Raw genomic sequence first — 18,401 nt, 5'->3', positions numbered from 1 at the left:
GTTATAATCGGAAATTGTTGATATATATTTTTTCCCCTCTCGAGAAATGATGGCGTCTTCAGAATACTCTGCAGTTTCCTTACCAGGATACATTGAGGGAAATTGAAAGTGAGCTTATGAACCAGTTGACCCAACTGGCTAACTTTGGAACCATAGACAATGCTGGAAATTTTATTTTCAAATTTTGTCATAAGTGTAAAGGACCCGGTATTGGGACATAAAGAAAATGGAAGATGAGAGCAAGTGTGAAAATAATGAGTTGAATTTAGGTGAAGTGGAACAGGTAGAACGGTGGCTAGAAACAAATGAACTTTTTGAGGCAGCAAAAACCAGTTAGATCAAAGGTATGAGGCTAGAATTTGTGGACAGTGTAATAAACTATTTAAAAACAGAGCAACCAATATTTCGCATCAGAAAAACTTTCACAAAAGTGGATTTCGGTAAAGAAACAAACAGGATAATATATGAAAAGAGTGTATGATGAAAGACTAGACAAATTATTGAAAATCATTGAAACTAATTTTGAGATAAACCAAGTTGGAAGTGGAAATAACCATGTTAATTTAGTTAAAAATCGGGAAGCTCCAATCTGGACTAATGGCCAGGATTTTGAAAGTTATTGCCATCAACTAACGCTATGGGATTCACAGACAACATTCCTCCAATTCAAAAATTTTTCGAACTAGTGGATAGTTTAAAGACAAACAAAGAGATTGCAGGATTATCAGAATTTGTGTCAAGAGAAGTTATAGAAAAAGTAAACACTAACAGTGTAACTATCATTGAAGACGTGATAAACTTGCCGAAAGGTAAATTTGAAAAACAATCTTGGAAAAATGTCTGAATTGGTTTCTGAAATACAAAAATTTGAACAGAAAGATAAAGAAAAGAGGTGAAGAGTATCTGAATAGATTCGAGAATCTTTAAGTGAAAATGGATAGAGCAAACTTTGGATCAAAGTGGAAGTTATGGACTACAGTTTTGTTTTTAGATAAGTCTAAATTAGAAACAACAGAAAAAATTTCAATTATGAAACAACTAAAAAATGTAGAAATTTGTAAAAAGGAGTTCAAGGAACTAAAGATAGAAAACCAAAGACCCGAAAAGGAATTGGACGTATTTTATACAAATAGACAAAGATCTACATCTAGATCAAATGATATGCAAAGAAATAGGAGACCATACTCTCGTTCGAGAGACAGAAGCCAAAACATGAGAGAGTCAGGAAGCAGATATCAGAGTAGAAGATATTACTCTCGATCAGGGGAGATAGAAACCGAAACAGAATCGACTCTTTTAAAACGAAGAGAACCTTCTGAAAGGAGAAGTGAAGATCCTGAAGAGTTTGAAAGGAATCGGCAAAATCGTCCGTTGGAGGGCGGCAGGAGGCTCAGATCAGAATCGAGAGAGAAAAGGTGTAGAAATGAATGCTGTCTGAATAGATTAAGTAACATCAGATTTGTGAGTGTTGAAGATGAGAGAGGAGAAGTAGAAATGCCTGAAATTTACTTTACGGATGAAATAAATGAAACTGAGATGATTATTGACAATGGTGCACCCAAAAATGTGGCAGGAATTAAATGGATAGAAGAATATCTGAAGAAAAATCAATTTGGAAAAGGGCAAGTTAATGTTAAAAGAATAGAAAAGAAAAAGTTCAAATTTGGACCAAGCAAAGTTTATGAATGCCACAAAATGTTTGAAGTTCCACTGATAATTAAAGGAAAGACAAATGGAACAGAGTTCAGTAGACTACTCGTGTGCAAATTTATGCTATTGAAGCTAATATCCCTTTTTGTGTTCTAACGAAAAACAACTCCAGAAATGGAGTGCCTCTCAGGATTATGAGAAAGGAAAGGAAAAACTAGTTATCAGAAGCTTGGTTCCAAACCACCTAGAAATAGATTTGATAACCACTAAAGTTAACCATCTTGCTGTTGTCTTGGAAACCAATAAAGAATGTAGCGAAGAAGAGATTGTAATGTTTGTCAAGAAACTGGAAAGCAATAAAGAGATATCGGAGTATAAAAGAGTAAAAAGGGTACATCTGGTATCTGGCCATATGGGAGAAATTCAACTCCTCCATTTGTTCACATTGGCAGGAGTAATAACCAACCGAACCAAAAAGATTATTAAGAAAGTTGTTAATGAATGTATACCCTGCCAAAAGTATAAAAAATCATTAGGTATACCAAAAGTTGCCATCCCAACAGTGACGGAATTTAATCAAAAGGTCACAGTTGACCTAAAGCAAGTGAAGGAGGATAACATTCTGTGGATGATATGACGCCTTCACAAAATTAATAAGTGGAGTTTTGTGCTCAAGAACAAAGAAGCAGTCACTGTTTTGCATGCCATCACCCAGAACTGGTGCGAGAAATACGGATATCATAACTGAGGGATTTTGGGGCAGACAATGGATCAGAATTTCAAAATAAGGAAATGGAAAGTTTGGCTTCTGCAATGGGAATTACGATCAGGTTTGGCCCAACATATTCCCCTTGGAGTAATGGTTTGAACGAACGAAATCATTACAGCGCTGATCTAACTGTGAAGAAAGTGATGGAAGAGAATGATAGAATTACATTAGATGAAGCAGTTTCAAAAGCGGCCTGGTGTCATAATACTAACATAACAGTGAAAGGATATGCCCCATTACAGTTACTCACTGGGAGAGCTGTAGTAGTTCCTGGTATAACAAGTGGAAATGTAGCTACCGAATCTTTAATCTCGGAGTCAGAAGCAGTCAGAAGACATATTGAAAATCAAAAAAGTGAATAAGAAGTATAGAGAAATTGAGTATGGTGAAAAGTTGAAAATTTCCTTAAACTCAAGAAATGCGTCTTTTAATGATTATCTATATACACCTGGGGAGAAAGTATTTTACCAGCACAAAGGTGGAAAACAATGGTTTGGTCCCGCTACGGTGGAAAGATGGAAGGGAGAAGTATATGGATTTTAGCAAATGGAGATATGAAAAAGGTAGCTTCTTGTCACTTACAACCTTACGGAACGTTAAGGACTTCAGCTCATGAGAAAAAAGAAGATGAGATTGCGTCGAAGGATGAGGCAGCTATTACTGACCTGTCCGAGAGTGAAGAAATTAACTTAGAAAAGAGAGAAGCGACAGTTGTTAGTAAACCTGATTTGGCAGAAGAGAATTATGACAAATGACCGCGAAAGATCATCTTCCATCTGAAAAAAGACCGAAGAAAAGTAAAATTATAACTATGAACTTCAAGAATGGAGAGGAATACAAGGGAAAAGTGACTGAAGTGAACAAACCTAACTCAAAGCGCAAATTCGTGTGCTTCATAAAACTAGAGGGAGGTAAAACTATTGAAGTTGACTTCGAAAATGAAATAAGGGACTGGAAATATCTGATTAATGAAAAAGAAGAAGAAACTGAAGTAAGAGAGACTAAAGAAAATGTCGAACTAGATAACATTGGTACTTACTGGATGAAAATGTCAAATGACGAGTGCTTAGTAGAGAAAATAACCACATATGTAGTAGAAGTTCCAAAGAGTCGTCATCATGAGCCTGAAGTTATAAACGCTAAAGAAAAAGAACTTGAAAATTTTGAGTATTATGAAGCATTTGAAGAAGTAAAAGATACAGGACAGGAGAAAATTGGTTCAAGGTGGGTCATAACTGAAAAAGAGAGACAAGATGGGCAGAAGACCAAAATAAAAGCAAGGTTAGTTGCTAAAGGATTCCAGGAAACTGAGAAACCAAAATCAGATTCCCCAACCGCCTTGAGAGAGTCTTTCAAGACTTTCATCGCAGTATCGGCTAATGAAGGATTTGAACTTGAGAGCGTCGACATTTCAGCAGCTTTCTTACAGGGCGAAAAGCTGGAGCGTGATGTGTTTGTTGAACCACCCAAAGATGTAAAAAAGGAAGGAACCATTTGGAAACTGAAAAAGCCAATCTATGGGCTTGAAGACGCAGGTAGGAAATTTTGGCTTAAAGTAGACAAGATTTTTAAAGCAAGAGGAATGAAAACACTGCATGGAGATAAACGCCTTCTACTACCTCCATGACGGCGGATCATTACTTGGTATGATTTTATGTCATGTTGATGATTTTTCGATTTCAGGAAAAAGAGAATTTGTGGATATGATCAAGGATCTTTTAATGAAAAATTTTACGATTTTCTAAGGTGGAGTCATCCGAATTCAGATTTACTGGGATTGATATAGTTAAAACAAGAGAAGGAATAGAAGTAAGCATGGAGGATTATGCCCAATCTATTGAGGAAATCAAAGAAATAAGGAAAATTGGAAATGACGAACCTCTAACAAAACCGAATATAAAGTTTTCAGGAAGTATGCAGGAAAAATCCAGTGGTTTGGCGGAAAATGTCCGACCCGACTTGGCTATTGTTGGATTGACCATGTCTATGAAAAATAAAGATGCTACGATCGGTGATCTAAAGAGAGTAAACAAAATTGTTAAGAAAATTAAATCAAGAGAAAGCAAAATAAAGTTCGGTAAAATAGGGAAGAAAGAAGACCTGAAAATTTTATGGCCTCGGCGATGCGAGTTACAGATGTGACTCAAAGTCAATTGGGGGTAACTTGATTTTAATGGGAAACAAGAAAACTGATATAGTAGCTCCTATATATTGGAAAACAAAAACCATCAAACAAGTTTGCCATTCGGCCAAAGACGCCGAAACGAGGAACTTAACTAAATTAGTAGATGACAGTGTTTTATTTAGCAAAAGTATTGAACAACTTATGTTTGGAGAAAAAGGAGGAAAAATCCTAGTAAAACTGTTCACGGACAGCAGACCAACGCTGGAAAGTATAGCCTCATCAAAACAGGTAGAAAGAAATTGTTAAGAAACGCAGTGGCAGACTTGAAGGAGAAACTAATTCATAAAGAAGTAGAATCATATAGTTGGCTGAATACTAAAGACATGATAGCAGACATATTAACAAAGGAAAATAAAGAGAGTGATGACATGGTGGATGTCTTAGTTAGGGGAAGACTTAGAATGGCTTTAAATGAAGACAATCTTGTTCATTTTAAAAACGATGAGTTCAGGCTAGAAAATGTTAAAATTAAAGAGAAGGGAAACAGGTTTTAAAATATGTGTAATTTCTTTTGCAATTCTTAGATATTAATGCAATGGAATGTTGTATGCGAGGTAGACTATTATAGTTCTTTTATTATGAAATGCTATTGTTTGTATTCATATTACAATGTACGTTTAGTTTTAGCTTGATAACGATTTTATATTTGATGCATATTTTATCCACTTTATTATAATCAGTAACTTCTGTATAGATCTCTGTTTGTTTAACGAAGTAAAACAAAAAAGGACGGCGGGGGAATAACAGATAAACAATCCTTATTGCTTGTTCCCTAGTAGCCTTGGTGTCTTGAGGTAACAATCCTTATTGCTTGTTCCCTCGTAACCTTGGTGTCTTTGAGACTCGGGCTTCGGTATCGCTCCCGTGTATGTTTTAATTATAAAGTTCCTGTCTGAAGAACTGACGTCTCCTTCACCTCCCTGGGTACTATACATGAGCATAAAGAGTTAGTAATGTAACAATAAATGATGACGCCTTGGTTTTTTGATTAGCAACAAACAAACTTAACCCTTCCATTCAGTTCCAGCACATCATGCTCTGAGCTGGGGACTGCAAAAGAAAACCTAAATTAAATGGATAATGACAAGGCACATTACACTGGAATACGCAAAGGTATTAAAGTTGGTCTGCAACTTGGATGAGGAAGAAAGTCATCTTAAGTAGATAAAAAAAGGTGCCCAGATAATAAAAGTGTACTTTTCCATTTAATGCCAAGATTCCTTCACCCCTGACACTGTTTCAGAACAAACATTTAGCATCACCACAACCAGGGAGTTAATGTGGAGGTAAGATTGTTGAAAGGATTTCCATAAAGAAAGAAGGCATAATCAACCAACTGACCTCCTCTGGGGACAATCTAGAGATCCAAATGCACAAATAAAACTGTTGGTACCAAGCCTAAAATGACAGCCCAAAATATCAGTTAGAGGATTGAATTGGGAAGCAGACCAAATTAGTTATTTTTATTAGAATAAACTGAATTTTATGGTATTTTCAAAGTAACCATGTGGTGTTCTCTTATTACTCTAAGTTATTAAATTTGTATGAAAACTTTAGTCTTCACTACCAGTTGTTAATTGGCCACTTGGAAATCTAATAGGCTACTACTATATAAACCATGACAGTATATTCCAAATGAAGTATAATATAATGTATCTCGTAATATATGTACGTACTTATCTCTTATCTGAGGTTGATATGACATATGGTATGCTCCAGATACTGTGATAATGCAGGCACCCTGAAATAAAAAAAAAATTAAATTACTGTAATATCTTTTTCAGGTAAAGATCAAGCAAATATGTGACCAAAAACATATATGAACAGCAGGTATAAAAAAAATTATACGTACACACCAGACTGGATTTAAAAAACACAGGTCATTATAACAACTAGTACGTACTAGTATCAGAATGCATTACCGCTGTATACAGGACACACGATGTAAAGTATTAAGACAGCACAAGAAATTTTGTCTCGGGTTAAGTTTCCTCGGATTTCGTACACTCAGAAACGCTCCTTCTGGCATCCACCGTGTGACTAGGCCCTGTACTGAGAACCCAAACAAAGCATCCCATTTTCTCTCATGACCCATTCTGTCTTTGTTTCTCATTGAATGAGCATCACCGCGCGTGTTCGTTGTGTTTTGTCCTGCTTTTGCAAGTGAAACTGATTGTGATACAAGCCATCATGGGGATAAAGAAAGCTCCAGGTGCCCACCCTTCAGTAAAAAAGGCCAGAAACAATAGAATTTAAGAAAGAACTTGTAGCGAAGTATGAATGAGGTGCATGTGTTGGTGATCTCGCTAGGATGTATGGCAAGTCAAGTGTCAACAATCAGCTTTATCCTAGCAAAGAAAAATTAAATTAAAGCAGGTGACGTTGCAATAGGGGTCACTTCATTAACGAAACAGAGATTACAACTAATGGAAGATGTTGAAAAGCTTCTGCAAGTGTGAATCATTGACTAACAGTTTGTGGGGGATAGTGTGCCTGAAGCGATCATTTGTGAAAAAGACAAGGGTGTTGCATGCTGATTTAAGTAAGAAAATACCAAGTACTGCTGTTAGTGATTTCAAAAATTTAAAAAGCTTACAGGCATACATATTGTCGTACGGCATGGGGAGGCTGCAAGTTCCGACAAGCTTGCCACCAAAGTATTCTTTGATGAATTCAAGGAATATCTTGTGGCTGTAGGATTCTCCCTCAACAGGTCTTCAGTTGCGACGAAACAGGCTCGTTTTGAAAAAAAAAATGCCAAAGAGGACCTACATCATGCAGGAGGAAAGTTCATTGCTAGGGCACAAGCCTATGAAGGCTAGTCTAACTCTCTTCTTTTGTGGGAATGCCAGTGGGGATTTCAAAGTAAAACCCCTACTGATGCATCACTCAAACTCCTCGAGTGTTTAAAATTTTTTTTATTAAGAATAAATTACCAGTGATGTGGAAGGCAAACAAAAAGGCATGGGTCAAGAGGCAAATTTTCATTGAGCAGGTCAATGAAGTGTTTGGCTCTATGGTTATAAACTACCTCCAGGAAGATCAATTGTCCCTCAAGTGCCTCCTGGTAATGTACAATGCTCCTATGCATCCTCCTGGCTTGGATGACCAGTTGTTGGACGAATTCAAATTCATATCACTGTCAAGTTCTTGCCCTCTAATACCACTCCTCTCATCCAGCCCATGGACCAGCAAACAATCTTGAACTTCAAGAAACTGTACACAAAGGCACTGTTTCAAAGGTGCTTTGAAGTGACCTCAGACACTGAATTGACACTAAGAGAGTTCTAGAAGGATCATTTCAATATCTTTAATTGCATAAGTCTTATAGATAATGCTTGGCAGGGAGTGACTTCCAAGACAATGAACTGCTTGGAGAAAATTGTGGCCAGAACATTACCTCGAGAAGGATTTTGAAGAATTTGAGGCTGACCCTGACGACCCTACACCTGTTGTGGAATCAATTGTGTCTCTGGGGAAGTCCTTGGGCTTGGATACGAGTGGCGAGGATGTGGAAGAGTTAGTGGATGCCCACAGGGAAAAGCTAAACACTGAGGAGCTGCAAGAACTTCAGCAGGAACACCAACAGACAGCAGATGAGGAATCAGAGGAGGAGGAGTAGGGAGAGAGGGGATACTGTGCCTACTTCAGTAATTAAAGAAATGTTTGCATCCTCATCTGAGGAGGAGGGGTAGGGAGAGAGAGGGGATACTGTGCCTACTTCATTAATTAAAGAAATGTTTGCAAAGTGGAGTGATGTTAAAAATTTTGAGAATTTCACCCTAACAAAGACATTGCAATCCGTGTCTTTAACATGTTTAATGAATGCATTGTATCACTTTAAGCAGATTTTAAAGACGTCAGAAACAAATGTCTCTGGATAGTTTTGTTGTGCGACAGGGGTCCAGCGACTCTCAAGCTGGTCCTAGTGCCAGTAAAAAAAAAAAAGAATGAAGAGGGGAAGTAACCCTAGACAGTGCCACTAAAAAGTGTAGAGAAATAACCCAAGATAGGTTCTTGATACTTGAAGTCCTTCTGGAGGGGTATTCCCCTTCCAAACACTAACCTCTCTTCTCTGTCTTCCATAAGCTAAGAAGTCTTCCATTAAGATAAGAGTGATGTTGAATGTTCATTACTCGTTTCAATATTCATTTATGTATATTTAATCCTCACTGTTTTCTGTATGTAAAACCACTGTTTTCTGTAAAACTGTATATTCTCTATGAAATATATTTTTCAAAATATTTTTTGGGTTCTGGAATGCATTAATTGTATTTGTTATTCCTTATTGGAACAATGTTTCGGCTTTTGTGCATTGCAGACTTCATCAGAGGTTCTGGAACAGAATATGTAAAAACTGATTTTCCATGTACTGTATACATATTTCCATGAGAAACTAGCCTAAAAGTGAGTCACATGATGAGCTGCAAGAAAACCGAGGCATTGTGATTTTATGAAAAACTTGTTTCATTTATCACTTCTATTTCGAATATGTGGAAAATACGTGTTATGTTGGCTACATTGTACTTGTAAGCCTTAAATACAGTTGAGGAGCAACCATCAAATTTAAAAAATATGACAAATTTTCTAAGACAATTTGTATTTTTCATAGCTACAAACCCTCGGTCTTAACAATAGGATAATTTCTAGCGCCTAGCTGGATCTGGTAAAAAAGTAGATGAAAGCAAGGAATCTTGTGGTATCTGGCAATGCATGCGTAGATCGGGTGAAGAGTGGTCAAACGCCGAACATCTACGCCAGTCTTTCTTTACCGCCTTGGGATGAGAGTTGGGTTTTTTCCTCTTTTGGCCTTTTTTCCAGTTTTTGCCCGTTTAGTGTGTTTGTGTGTGTTTTTACCCATTATTATGGCTTCTTCTGCTCCTTCTCCTTTGGAACAGTGAAGGAAGTTTTATGGTAAGAGGGAACGTCAGAGAGTCTCCTCTCTTACTTCTTGGGAGGGCTTTTTCCCGATGTTTCGTCTTCCGCAGTAGTCAACCCCCATAGTAGCGTTGCCCCCGCTTCTCCTTCCTTTTCTTCCATTGATTCGTCAATGGAAGTATCGGGAGGTCGCCCAGGGTATTATTTGTAAGTAGCCCCCTCTTCATCGGGAGTTTTTTCGGTTCCCGAGAAGGGTGAGGTTTTTTCATCATTCTCTTCTCTTCCAGAGTCGGAGGCGTCCAAATGGGTGGCGATTTGGAAGATGCTTGGGGGGGTTGCTAGCGCATTTTGAGGAGGCTTGCACACCCCCTCCCCTAGTCCAGCCAGGCCATCCCCCCCTCCAGGCCTCGTCTCCACGGGTGGGAGCAGTCGGCCATCTTGTATTGCTCCGCCGGTGTCTGTCGCCGCCTTGTCTCGGAGTGATGCTGCAGCGTCAGCCCTGTTGTTGTCGTCACGGGGCCCATCTTTGTGTATTCCTCCGCCAGTGGCGTCTCTTTCCCCCTCGCTCAGAGGGGAGGTCGTGACGTCACCACCACTTGTGACATCACTCTCATCAATGACGTATCTTCCAGTCGCCTCTGACCCGCCTAGCCGTGACGTCATCTCTGCCGCGCAGTCCGAGCTCATATGCCAGGCGGTGCTTCAGAGGCTGGAATCTGTTTTAGATGTGATGTTGGCTGCCTTATCGGTTGGGAGGACTGGTAGGAAACGCGTTGCTTCGTCCCCGCCTTCCGAGAAGAGTGCGCATAAGAAGCTGGTGCTGTCTCCCTCTCTCTCTTCCCCTCTATGCCTCGTGGGCGTATTAGGCATTGGAAGGCTAAGGACCTTGCCCTTTCTTTGTCGCCGAGGGAGGAACAGCACGGATGTGTTCCCGAGAGTGCTGGTTTCGGGCAGTGTTAGTGATGTGTGTTCTGCAGGGGTTGCTTCGCCGCCAAACCTCGTACATGCAACCAACCCACCCCGTCCTTGCACATCGCGAGAGTGTTTGCAACTCCCCTGTCCGTGCCCATGATGGTAGTGCTCCTTCTTGTCCCAGGCCTATTCGTCGCCGTAAAGACCAGAAGGCGCCTGTCAAGAGGTCGAAGGTAGTGAGCACGGAGGTGGTGCAGGCAGAGTGTTTGCTTACTTCCAAGTCTTCCACTATAAGGGATTCTCCGTCAATCTCGAGTGCTCGAGTTTCCCCCCCCCATCTCACATACGTACGGCCACCATGCCCGTGTCTGTGCATGGTCGTCTGGAGTCACCTGTTGAGGTAAGTGATGTGCCTAATGTTACAGTGGGTCCGTCTCGGAGGCTGACGCTTGGATCCAGCCCAGATAGGCTAGTAGAGATTTCAGACTGTTTCCCTACTAACCCTTCTGTGAATTTTGGTGAAGAAAACGCGTTAGAGGAGCCTACACATCCTTATCAACGTTGGTCGCCGGTGCCAGAGCAGAAGGGGACACGCAGGAGTTTCTGTCTTCCTTTTCGGAGGTTGTTGATCTCATTCATGGGTTCAACAATTTGGAAAGTAGGACTCAGAATCGGTCATCTTACACTCCTTGCTTGGGAAGCCTGGAGCTGCTCAGGACCCCAAATCATCTCTCCAGCTGCCGTTGTCAGGGCACGTTCAGTTGGTCTTGCAGTAGGTTAGCGCCTCTGTTTCTGACCGGGACGGTTCGCTTCGCTCTAGAGGCTCTACCAAACTCCTATCCCCACCTCTCACAAGGCATAGGAAGTACTATGCTACGAGCTCTGCATTTTTATTGTCACGCCACCTGAACCCAGACGTCATTCGCCTGAAGCCGGGTTTGACTTTGGAACAGGTGAGGTCAGTGGCTCCGTCCTTATCTCCGCAAGACGCCTTAGCCTTGAAATCTACGGCGGCCTCAATGTTGCAGACGGTTTCTTGGCTGGACCTCTGGTCTGTGGTGATTGCCAAGATAGCTTCTGACAGGTCCCCTGATGGATTGGTGAGTGCCACCTCGCTTGCCAGTCTTTTGCAATCCGGGGGCAAGGCGTTTTCTTATTTGGCTCACCTCAGTGCCAATTTATGGGCTAATCTTCTTCTGGTTAGGAGGGACCCGGCTTTGTCTAGGATGGAGAGGTCACTCGACACCGAGTCTTTGCTGGCCTTGAGGAACGGTAAACTTTTTAGAATCTCAATTTTTGTCTCCACGGACCGAACTGGACAATGCGATAGACCGACGTCGGGCTGACACCAAGGACCATCTGGTGCACCAAGCCATGTCTAAATCAGAACCCCGCCCTCGGAGACGTATGGCCCTCCTTCCTCCCCCGGTCCAGCAGCAATCGAGGAGATCGTCCCCTGGTAGGCCATCGAGGACCTCGAGTTTGGCAGGGCCTTCCCGTTTGTCACAGCCCAAGTCTCAGGATCAACGCCCCTTTCGCTCTCGTTCCTTTAAACCAAGAAGAGGCCCTAGGAGCAGAGGTCAAGGGGGCCGTCGGTAGGTTGGGCGCCTCTCCCTCTCCTGTGCCACGGGTGTGGAAAGCCTGGCTGGCCATTGGGCCAAGTGACAGTGTTACGGGGCGAAGAAGTGGGTGGTAGATGTCCTTTGGTTGGATACCTGTTGCCATTCGACTTCTCTCCTCCTCTGCCGGAAAAGCCGCAGCTCAGGAAGACGTATCCCCCAGATTCTCTGAAGTTCTTGGCTCTTCAGGAGGAGGTGCAGAAAATGCTGGACAAGGATGCGATAGAGTAAGTAGTGCGTCCGTCCCCGGGGTTTTACAGTCACATCTTGGTGCCCAAGGCATCGGGAGGATGGAGGCCTATGATCAACTTATCCACCTTGAATCGCTTCATCAGGAAGACACGGTTCAAGATGGAGACCCCATGCTCGGTGTTGGCAGCATTGAGGGAAGGCGACTTCATGCTGTCGATAGATTTGAAGGACGCATACTTCCAAATCCCTGTTCATCCCACGTCCAGGAAGTTCCTTCGCTTCTCTCTGGCAGACAAGATCTTTGAGTTCAAAGTCTTGTGCTTCGGGTTGACCACAGCCCCTCAAGTGTTCACAAGGGTCTTCTCTCTCGTGTCAAGTTGGGCCCATGCTCAGGGGATCATGCTCAGGGGATCCGTTTACTGAGGTACCTCGATGATTGGTTGGTCTTGGCAGTTTCCAAGGAAAAGCTGCTGCAAGACAGGGATCGTCTTCTTCAGTTCTGTCTGGACCTAGGCATAGTAGTCAACCAGGAAAAGTCGAACCTCGTACCCACTCAAAAAATTCTCTACCTGGGCATGGTCATCGATAATAATAAAATTAAATTTTATTGCATAATTACCAAACAATTATACAGCTGTAGGTTCCTTAAACGGTATACAAAAAGATTAAAACCTTCGCGGTGGCGCTGCCATCAACAATGTAGGCGACGTTATCTCCCGCCACTCGAGGGAGGAACAGGTATGTACAACAGCCCAAGTGTCATAATTTGTTCTGCCCAACCATCCATCTGTGGGGAGGAGGGAGGGCTTTAATTAAATAATTTGGTAAGTATGCAAGAAAATGGCAATTTGTCCAAAATTGCATTTTTCCTAACTATACAAACCTGAGGTCCTTTACAATAGGAAGGTAACTAGTGGCAGCTGGAACGGTTGTAAGCTTCGAACAAGGGAGTTCGGTAGTTAACTCCTTGTCTGACAGTGAGTGCGCCGCACGCTGGGAGGTGAAGAATCACTTTGCTTAGGCCCAGGAAAAACACAGAGTGAGGGGTGGCATGAGGTGGGACTATGTGTAAAGGACCTCAGGTTTGTATAGTTAGGAAAAATGCAATTTTGGACAAATTGCCATTTGTTCCGATACAAACCATCGGTCCTTTACAATAGGAAGACTCACTTCTTGGTGGGAGGAATCTGAGTCTTAAGAACAGACTGGTGTTCGCCCAACCTTGGATTCCCTCCCTGGTCGTAAGATCAATGGTCAGACCTCTGGACCCAATTAATAAGATGGAGGCAAGCGTACCTCTTAAAACTAGCAAGCAAGAACTTGTTCCTATTGCAAGAGGCAATACAGGCAGTCCCCAGGTTACGACGGGGGTTCCGTTCTGAGACGCGTCGTAAGCCGAAAATCGTCATAAGCCGGAACATCGTCAAACATCCTAAGAAAACCTTACTTTTAATGCTTTTGGGTGCATTGAAAACTATGTAAACTGCATTCTTATGGCATATTTCATCCAAAAAACCTTCAAATATTGATTATTTTGCATTTTTGGTGTCATATTTCATCTGCCAGATGAGCGTTGTAGGCGTCGTAACCCTGGAACATGTGTCGTAACCTGGAAATAATGTCTGATGAATATAATTGAAAAGCGTCGTAACCTCGGAACGTCGTAAGCCGAGACCGTCGTAACCCGGGGACTGCCTGTATAAAGTCATGGGTTTGTCTCTTTTTGGCTTCCACTTCCCCCCCCTTGTTGGGGGAAGTGGTGGATAATCACTCCTTTTCCCTAATGAAAGGGATAGGATGGGGCTCGGTCAAGTAGCTTACCTGCATCTCATCCTGCTCCAGCTGGGTGACGACCGCATCCCTCTGCCCACAGGTAGAGGAGAGAAAAAGATGAGGAAGAGAAGCCAGTCACACTCTCATTCACTCATCCATTTGTGCAGTCACACCAAGATTTGATGCCGTTCTGTCCGCTCGGGTGCTGGGTAAGCTACACAACGTGTTGAGCAGCCACCACGGGTCCCAAGGAAAAAGTGTCCAAGGACCTGTGGGCAATATCCCGAAGGTAGAAGGAGGTGAAGGTGGTCTGGTTAGACCAGACCCCTGCCTTCAGGACCTGCGCCACAGAGAAGTTCTTGCGGAATGCAAGGGAAGGACCAATGCCTCTGACTTCATGGGCTCTCGGACGAAGGGAACGGATGTTATCGCTACCATCAGCTTCGTACGCCCTCCTGATTACCTCATGTAGCAAGAAAGAAAGAGTGTTCTAGGTTACTTCTTTCTTGGTCACCCCGGTGCTAACGAAGAGGCGTCAACACTCAGGCCTGAGGTGCCGAGTTCTCTTCAGATAGCGCCGTAGCGCCCTCACAGGACAAAGCAGCATCTCATCCTAATCGTTGTCGGTGAAATCCATTAGGGAGGGGATTGTGAAAGACTCGAACCGGTCGTCAGGGACCGACGGATTCTGAGTCTTAGCTACGAAGTTCGGGACGAAATCGAGCGTCACAGATCCCCATCCCCTGGTATGTTTTACGTCGAAGAAAAGACCATGAAGTTCCCCTACTCTCTTTGCCAATGCCAGGGCCAGCAAGAAGAGGGTCTTGAGGGTCAGATCCCTGTCTGACGACTCTCGGAGTGGCTCGAAGGATCTTCGAGTCAACCTCCTAAGGACGAGAGTCACATCCCACCACGGGGGCCTGAGTTCCCTGGGTGGGCAAGACCTTTCAAAGCTCCTCATAAGCAAGGAGATCTCGAACGAGTCCGAGATATCCGCTCCCCTCAGTTTCAGGAACAGGGCCAGGCGCTCTATATCCTTTGACTGTGGGGACGGAGAGGAGCTTGTCTCGATGAAGAAAAAGGAGGAAATCCGCTACCTGCTGAAGAGTGGCTCTGAGAGGAAATAGACCCCTACGACACCAACCACAGAAGACGGCCTACTTTCCCTGGTACACAGCTGCAGAGGACTGTTGTGGCTAGGTGGCGAACAGATCCACTACTGGACCCCCCCACAGGTTGAAGAGCCTTTCCGCCACGCCTGGGTGAAGGGACCATTCGGTCCCTATCACCTGATCCCGACGGCTGAGCTTGTCTGCTACTACATTCCTCTTGCCTGGAATGTAGCGGGCTGACAGCTCTACCGAGTGAGCCACGGCCCACTCCTGCAGCGTCAACTGGTGCAACGGGAGGGACACTAGGGCCCCCTGTTTGTTGACTTATGCCACTACCGTGGCAAGTATCTTAGAGAACTGAAGACAAATCGAGAGAGTCAAACCCAAGACCAGAGGTATTCGTGGACGAGACTTTGGTTGTGAAACCAGAACCTCACCGTCGGAAAGTGCTGGACTAATGAAGATGGATCAGTAGGACCGAAAACGAAGTTAGGGAGAGGCTCCAGGTTTATAATAGTACATGCAGGAAGTGATGAGGGTTTTGTACCGGGAGCATTGCTTATGTTCAAATAAAAAAAAAAAACGGATCAAATGGTGATTACCATGACTCGATGGATAACGAAAGGTTCAAAATGTGGTTAGAAGAACAACTTCTTCCTAATATCAAGAAGGAGTCCCTTATCATCATCAATAATGCTCCTTATCACTCTAAAATAATCAACAAGGTCCCAACAAGTAGCAACAGAAAAGCCCAAATCATAGGCTGGTTGGTTCTAAATAACATTGACCATGACCCTTCTGTTACAAAACTCGAACTTCTTCAGATCTGCCAGCGCCACAAGGAAATTCAAACGTACGAAATAGATGAAATTACTGCTCACTATGGCCATAAAGTGCTTCGTCTACCTCCCTATCACTGCATTTTCAACCCTATCGAACTTATCTGGGCCCAAGTGAAGACAGAAATAAAAAAACGTAATTCTAATAGCGACCAGTCTCTGAAAATTGTAGAAAAAATTACAAAAGAAGCAGTTGATCACGTGACGCCACAGCACTGGCAAAATGCTATAGAACATGTCAAGAGAATCGAAGAAATGTATCATGCCAAAGATTCAGCGTTTGACAAATTACTTGATGAGTTTGTAATTGACTTGAATGACAGCACTACTGATGACAGCAGTGATGGAGATGCTCTGACCCTGGACTAAAATTCTAGCTCTATTTCATGTTGTTATTGATACTTTTGTTAACATAATACTGATGATACTTTATTATCATCCATGACCCTGAATATTGTTATCGATACTTTTGTTTACATAATTCTGACGCCTCTAATTGATGTATCATTATTACTACTGTTATCAATACTTAGTTGTTGTTTACTTTGTTGTGACTTACTGTTGTTATCATTTTTAATATTATTGACTTTTCTCTTCATTAATGCCATTATTATTGCCTAATATAGCTACTGTATTATTAAAATGAACAGTTATGAAAATATACTTGAAATTTGAGTCCCTATGAACCTTTTGTTTCCTGTACTATTGAAAACTGGTATAAGTATATTGAGATGGAACAAACGACAACGGAACAATGAACATTCTCAAATATAAGGGCTCTGCTCTTATTATTCATGAGGAGTCTTATGATTTACAAAATATATATAATTAAGGCCTATCTAAAAATACGATGGACGCCAGATAAAGAAAAACCAACTGTGATAGGACATAATTGAAAATTTCTAGTTGAGGAACAGTCAATTTACTGTCATTTTATATAGAGAGTGGCACACAAGCCAGGAAATGGTATGAGTAAATTCATTGTATGTAATTTACCTTTATACTTATCCTAAAACATTAATGACATTCCGTGAGCAGTACTTTTTGAAATGCAAAAATGAACATTATGATATATAACTCCTTAGGATTTTTAGGAAGACAAGAACACCACAACCCGCAATTGAACCTCCCGCTGAGAGTACGTCAACTTTCTGTCAACCCCGAGGCTGTTCATCCCACAACTCCTCCACCCCAAATTTTCTGACAAGCTTACATTTCTACGATAGTATTTTGTTCTTAGGCGTTATACAACATCAGCAATGTACTACGTACAATAATTTTTTTTTTCAAACAACCAATGGCACGATTGCATTAAAATTTAAAAATTAAAGTTCATGCGTTTGAAACATATTTCAAGTCTATAGCTTCGGAGAGTGTTGTTTCATAACTGTTAACTATTATATAATAATTTGGTATGTAACTTCTTAATATTTAAGTCTAATACAACTGGTATTTACAATACATTACCTAATTTGGCTCTTGTCTCAATCTATGGCCGTATAATCACAATTCTGAGACAGTGTGAAAACAAAACAGAGATTCGGACAACACGACATTTATCCAATCAGCGACAAGCAGCTAAGTGCAAGTTAAGTGCAAGTTTGCCAGGTTTAAAAAAATCGACTATAATGATATTTCTTTGCAGAGTAGAATTGATAAAGATATGAAAATTGAGACACCTATAGAGAATAAATTGTTTGGTTTGACATGGAATAGGGTAAGTGATGAAATTTTCACCAAGCCTATCAATCTTAATGCTGATGCCAGTACAAAACGTGAGGTTTTGACCACCACAGCTGCACAGTTCGATATTTTTGGGTTTAATTTGCCACTCATGAACAGAAGTAGGTTATTCATACACAGGCTCCAATGTTGTAAAGATCTTTATGGAGGAGTTATGAAGTTCCATTTGACAACGTCTGTGTGTGTGAGAGAGAGAGAGAGAGAGAGAGAGAGAGAGAGAGAGAGAGAGAGAAGAGAGAGAGAGAGAGAGAGAGGGTGTAATTGCTGTATGGATGGTTAATGGCTGAATTGGTTGTTGGTAGGTTCTGGGCTGTCTGCTGGTCCTGTTGATTGTTAGAGTTCTGTGTTTTGAGTGTTTTTGAGTCAGTCTTAAGCGAGTCTTTGGTGAGAGCTGGTGACAGTAGTGTTGACAGCAGTTATTGGAGGAATTAAGTCAGTTGAGTTTTGTGTGTTTTTTTTTGTTGTTTAGTTCTTGCTAAGTTTGATGTTGTTTGCTTAGAATTGTTGTGCCTGTGTTGTTGTGATTTGTTGGTGTTGTTAGTGGGTGTGTGTGTTGCCTATTTTGTGTTTTTGTTGTTGTTTGTGCAGTGGTCTTTTGTTGTGTTTTGTTGTTATGTGTGAGGTTGTGTTCCTTCTTTGGTTGTTGTGTTGTTAGGTTGTGGTTATGTTCCTTGATTGTTGTTGTGGTTGTGTTCCTTGGTGGTTGTTGTGTTGTTGTTGAGTTGTGGT

At 41.8% G+C, this 18,401-nt stretch overlaps 1 protein-coding gene across 1 annotated transcript; it reads left to right on the top strand.

Moving 5' to 3' along the window:
- Positions 1-15,722: 15,722 nt before the first annotated feature.
- Positions 15,723-16,298, top strand: LOC135223146 (uncharacterized). The gene has a single exon (XM_064261649.1). The coding sequence runs from the start codon at positions 15,723-15,725 to the stop codon at positions 16,296-16,298; it is 576 nt and encodes a 191-aa protein (XP_064117719.1).
- Positions 16,299-18,401: the final 2,103 nt, after the last annotated feature.

The sequence above is a fragment of the Macrobrachium nipponense genome, chromosome 8 (genome assembly GCF_015104395.2).
Source record: "Macrobrachium nipponense isolate FS-2020 chromosome 8, ASM1510439v2, whole genome shotgun sequence".
NCBI classification, from domain to species: Eukaryota; Metazoa; Arthropoda; class Malacostraca; order Decapoda; family Palaemonidae; genus Macrobrachium; species Macrobrachium nipponense.
This window is presented reverse-complemented; position numbering and strand designations above follow the sequence as displayed.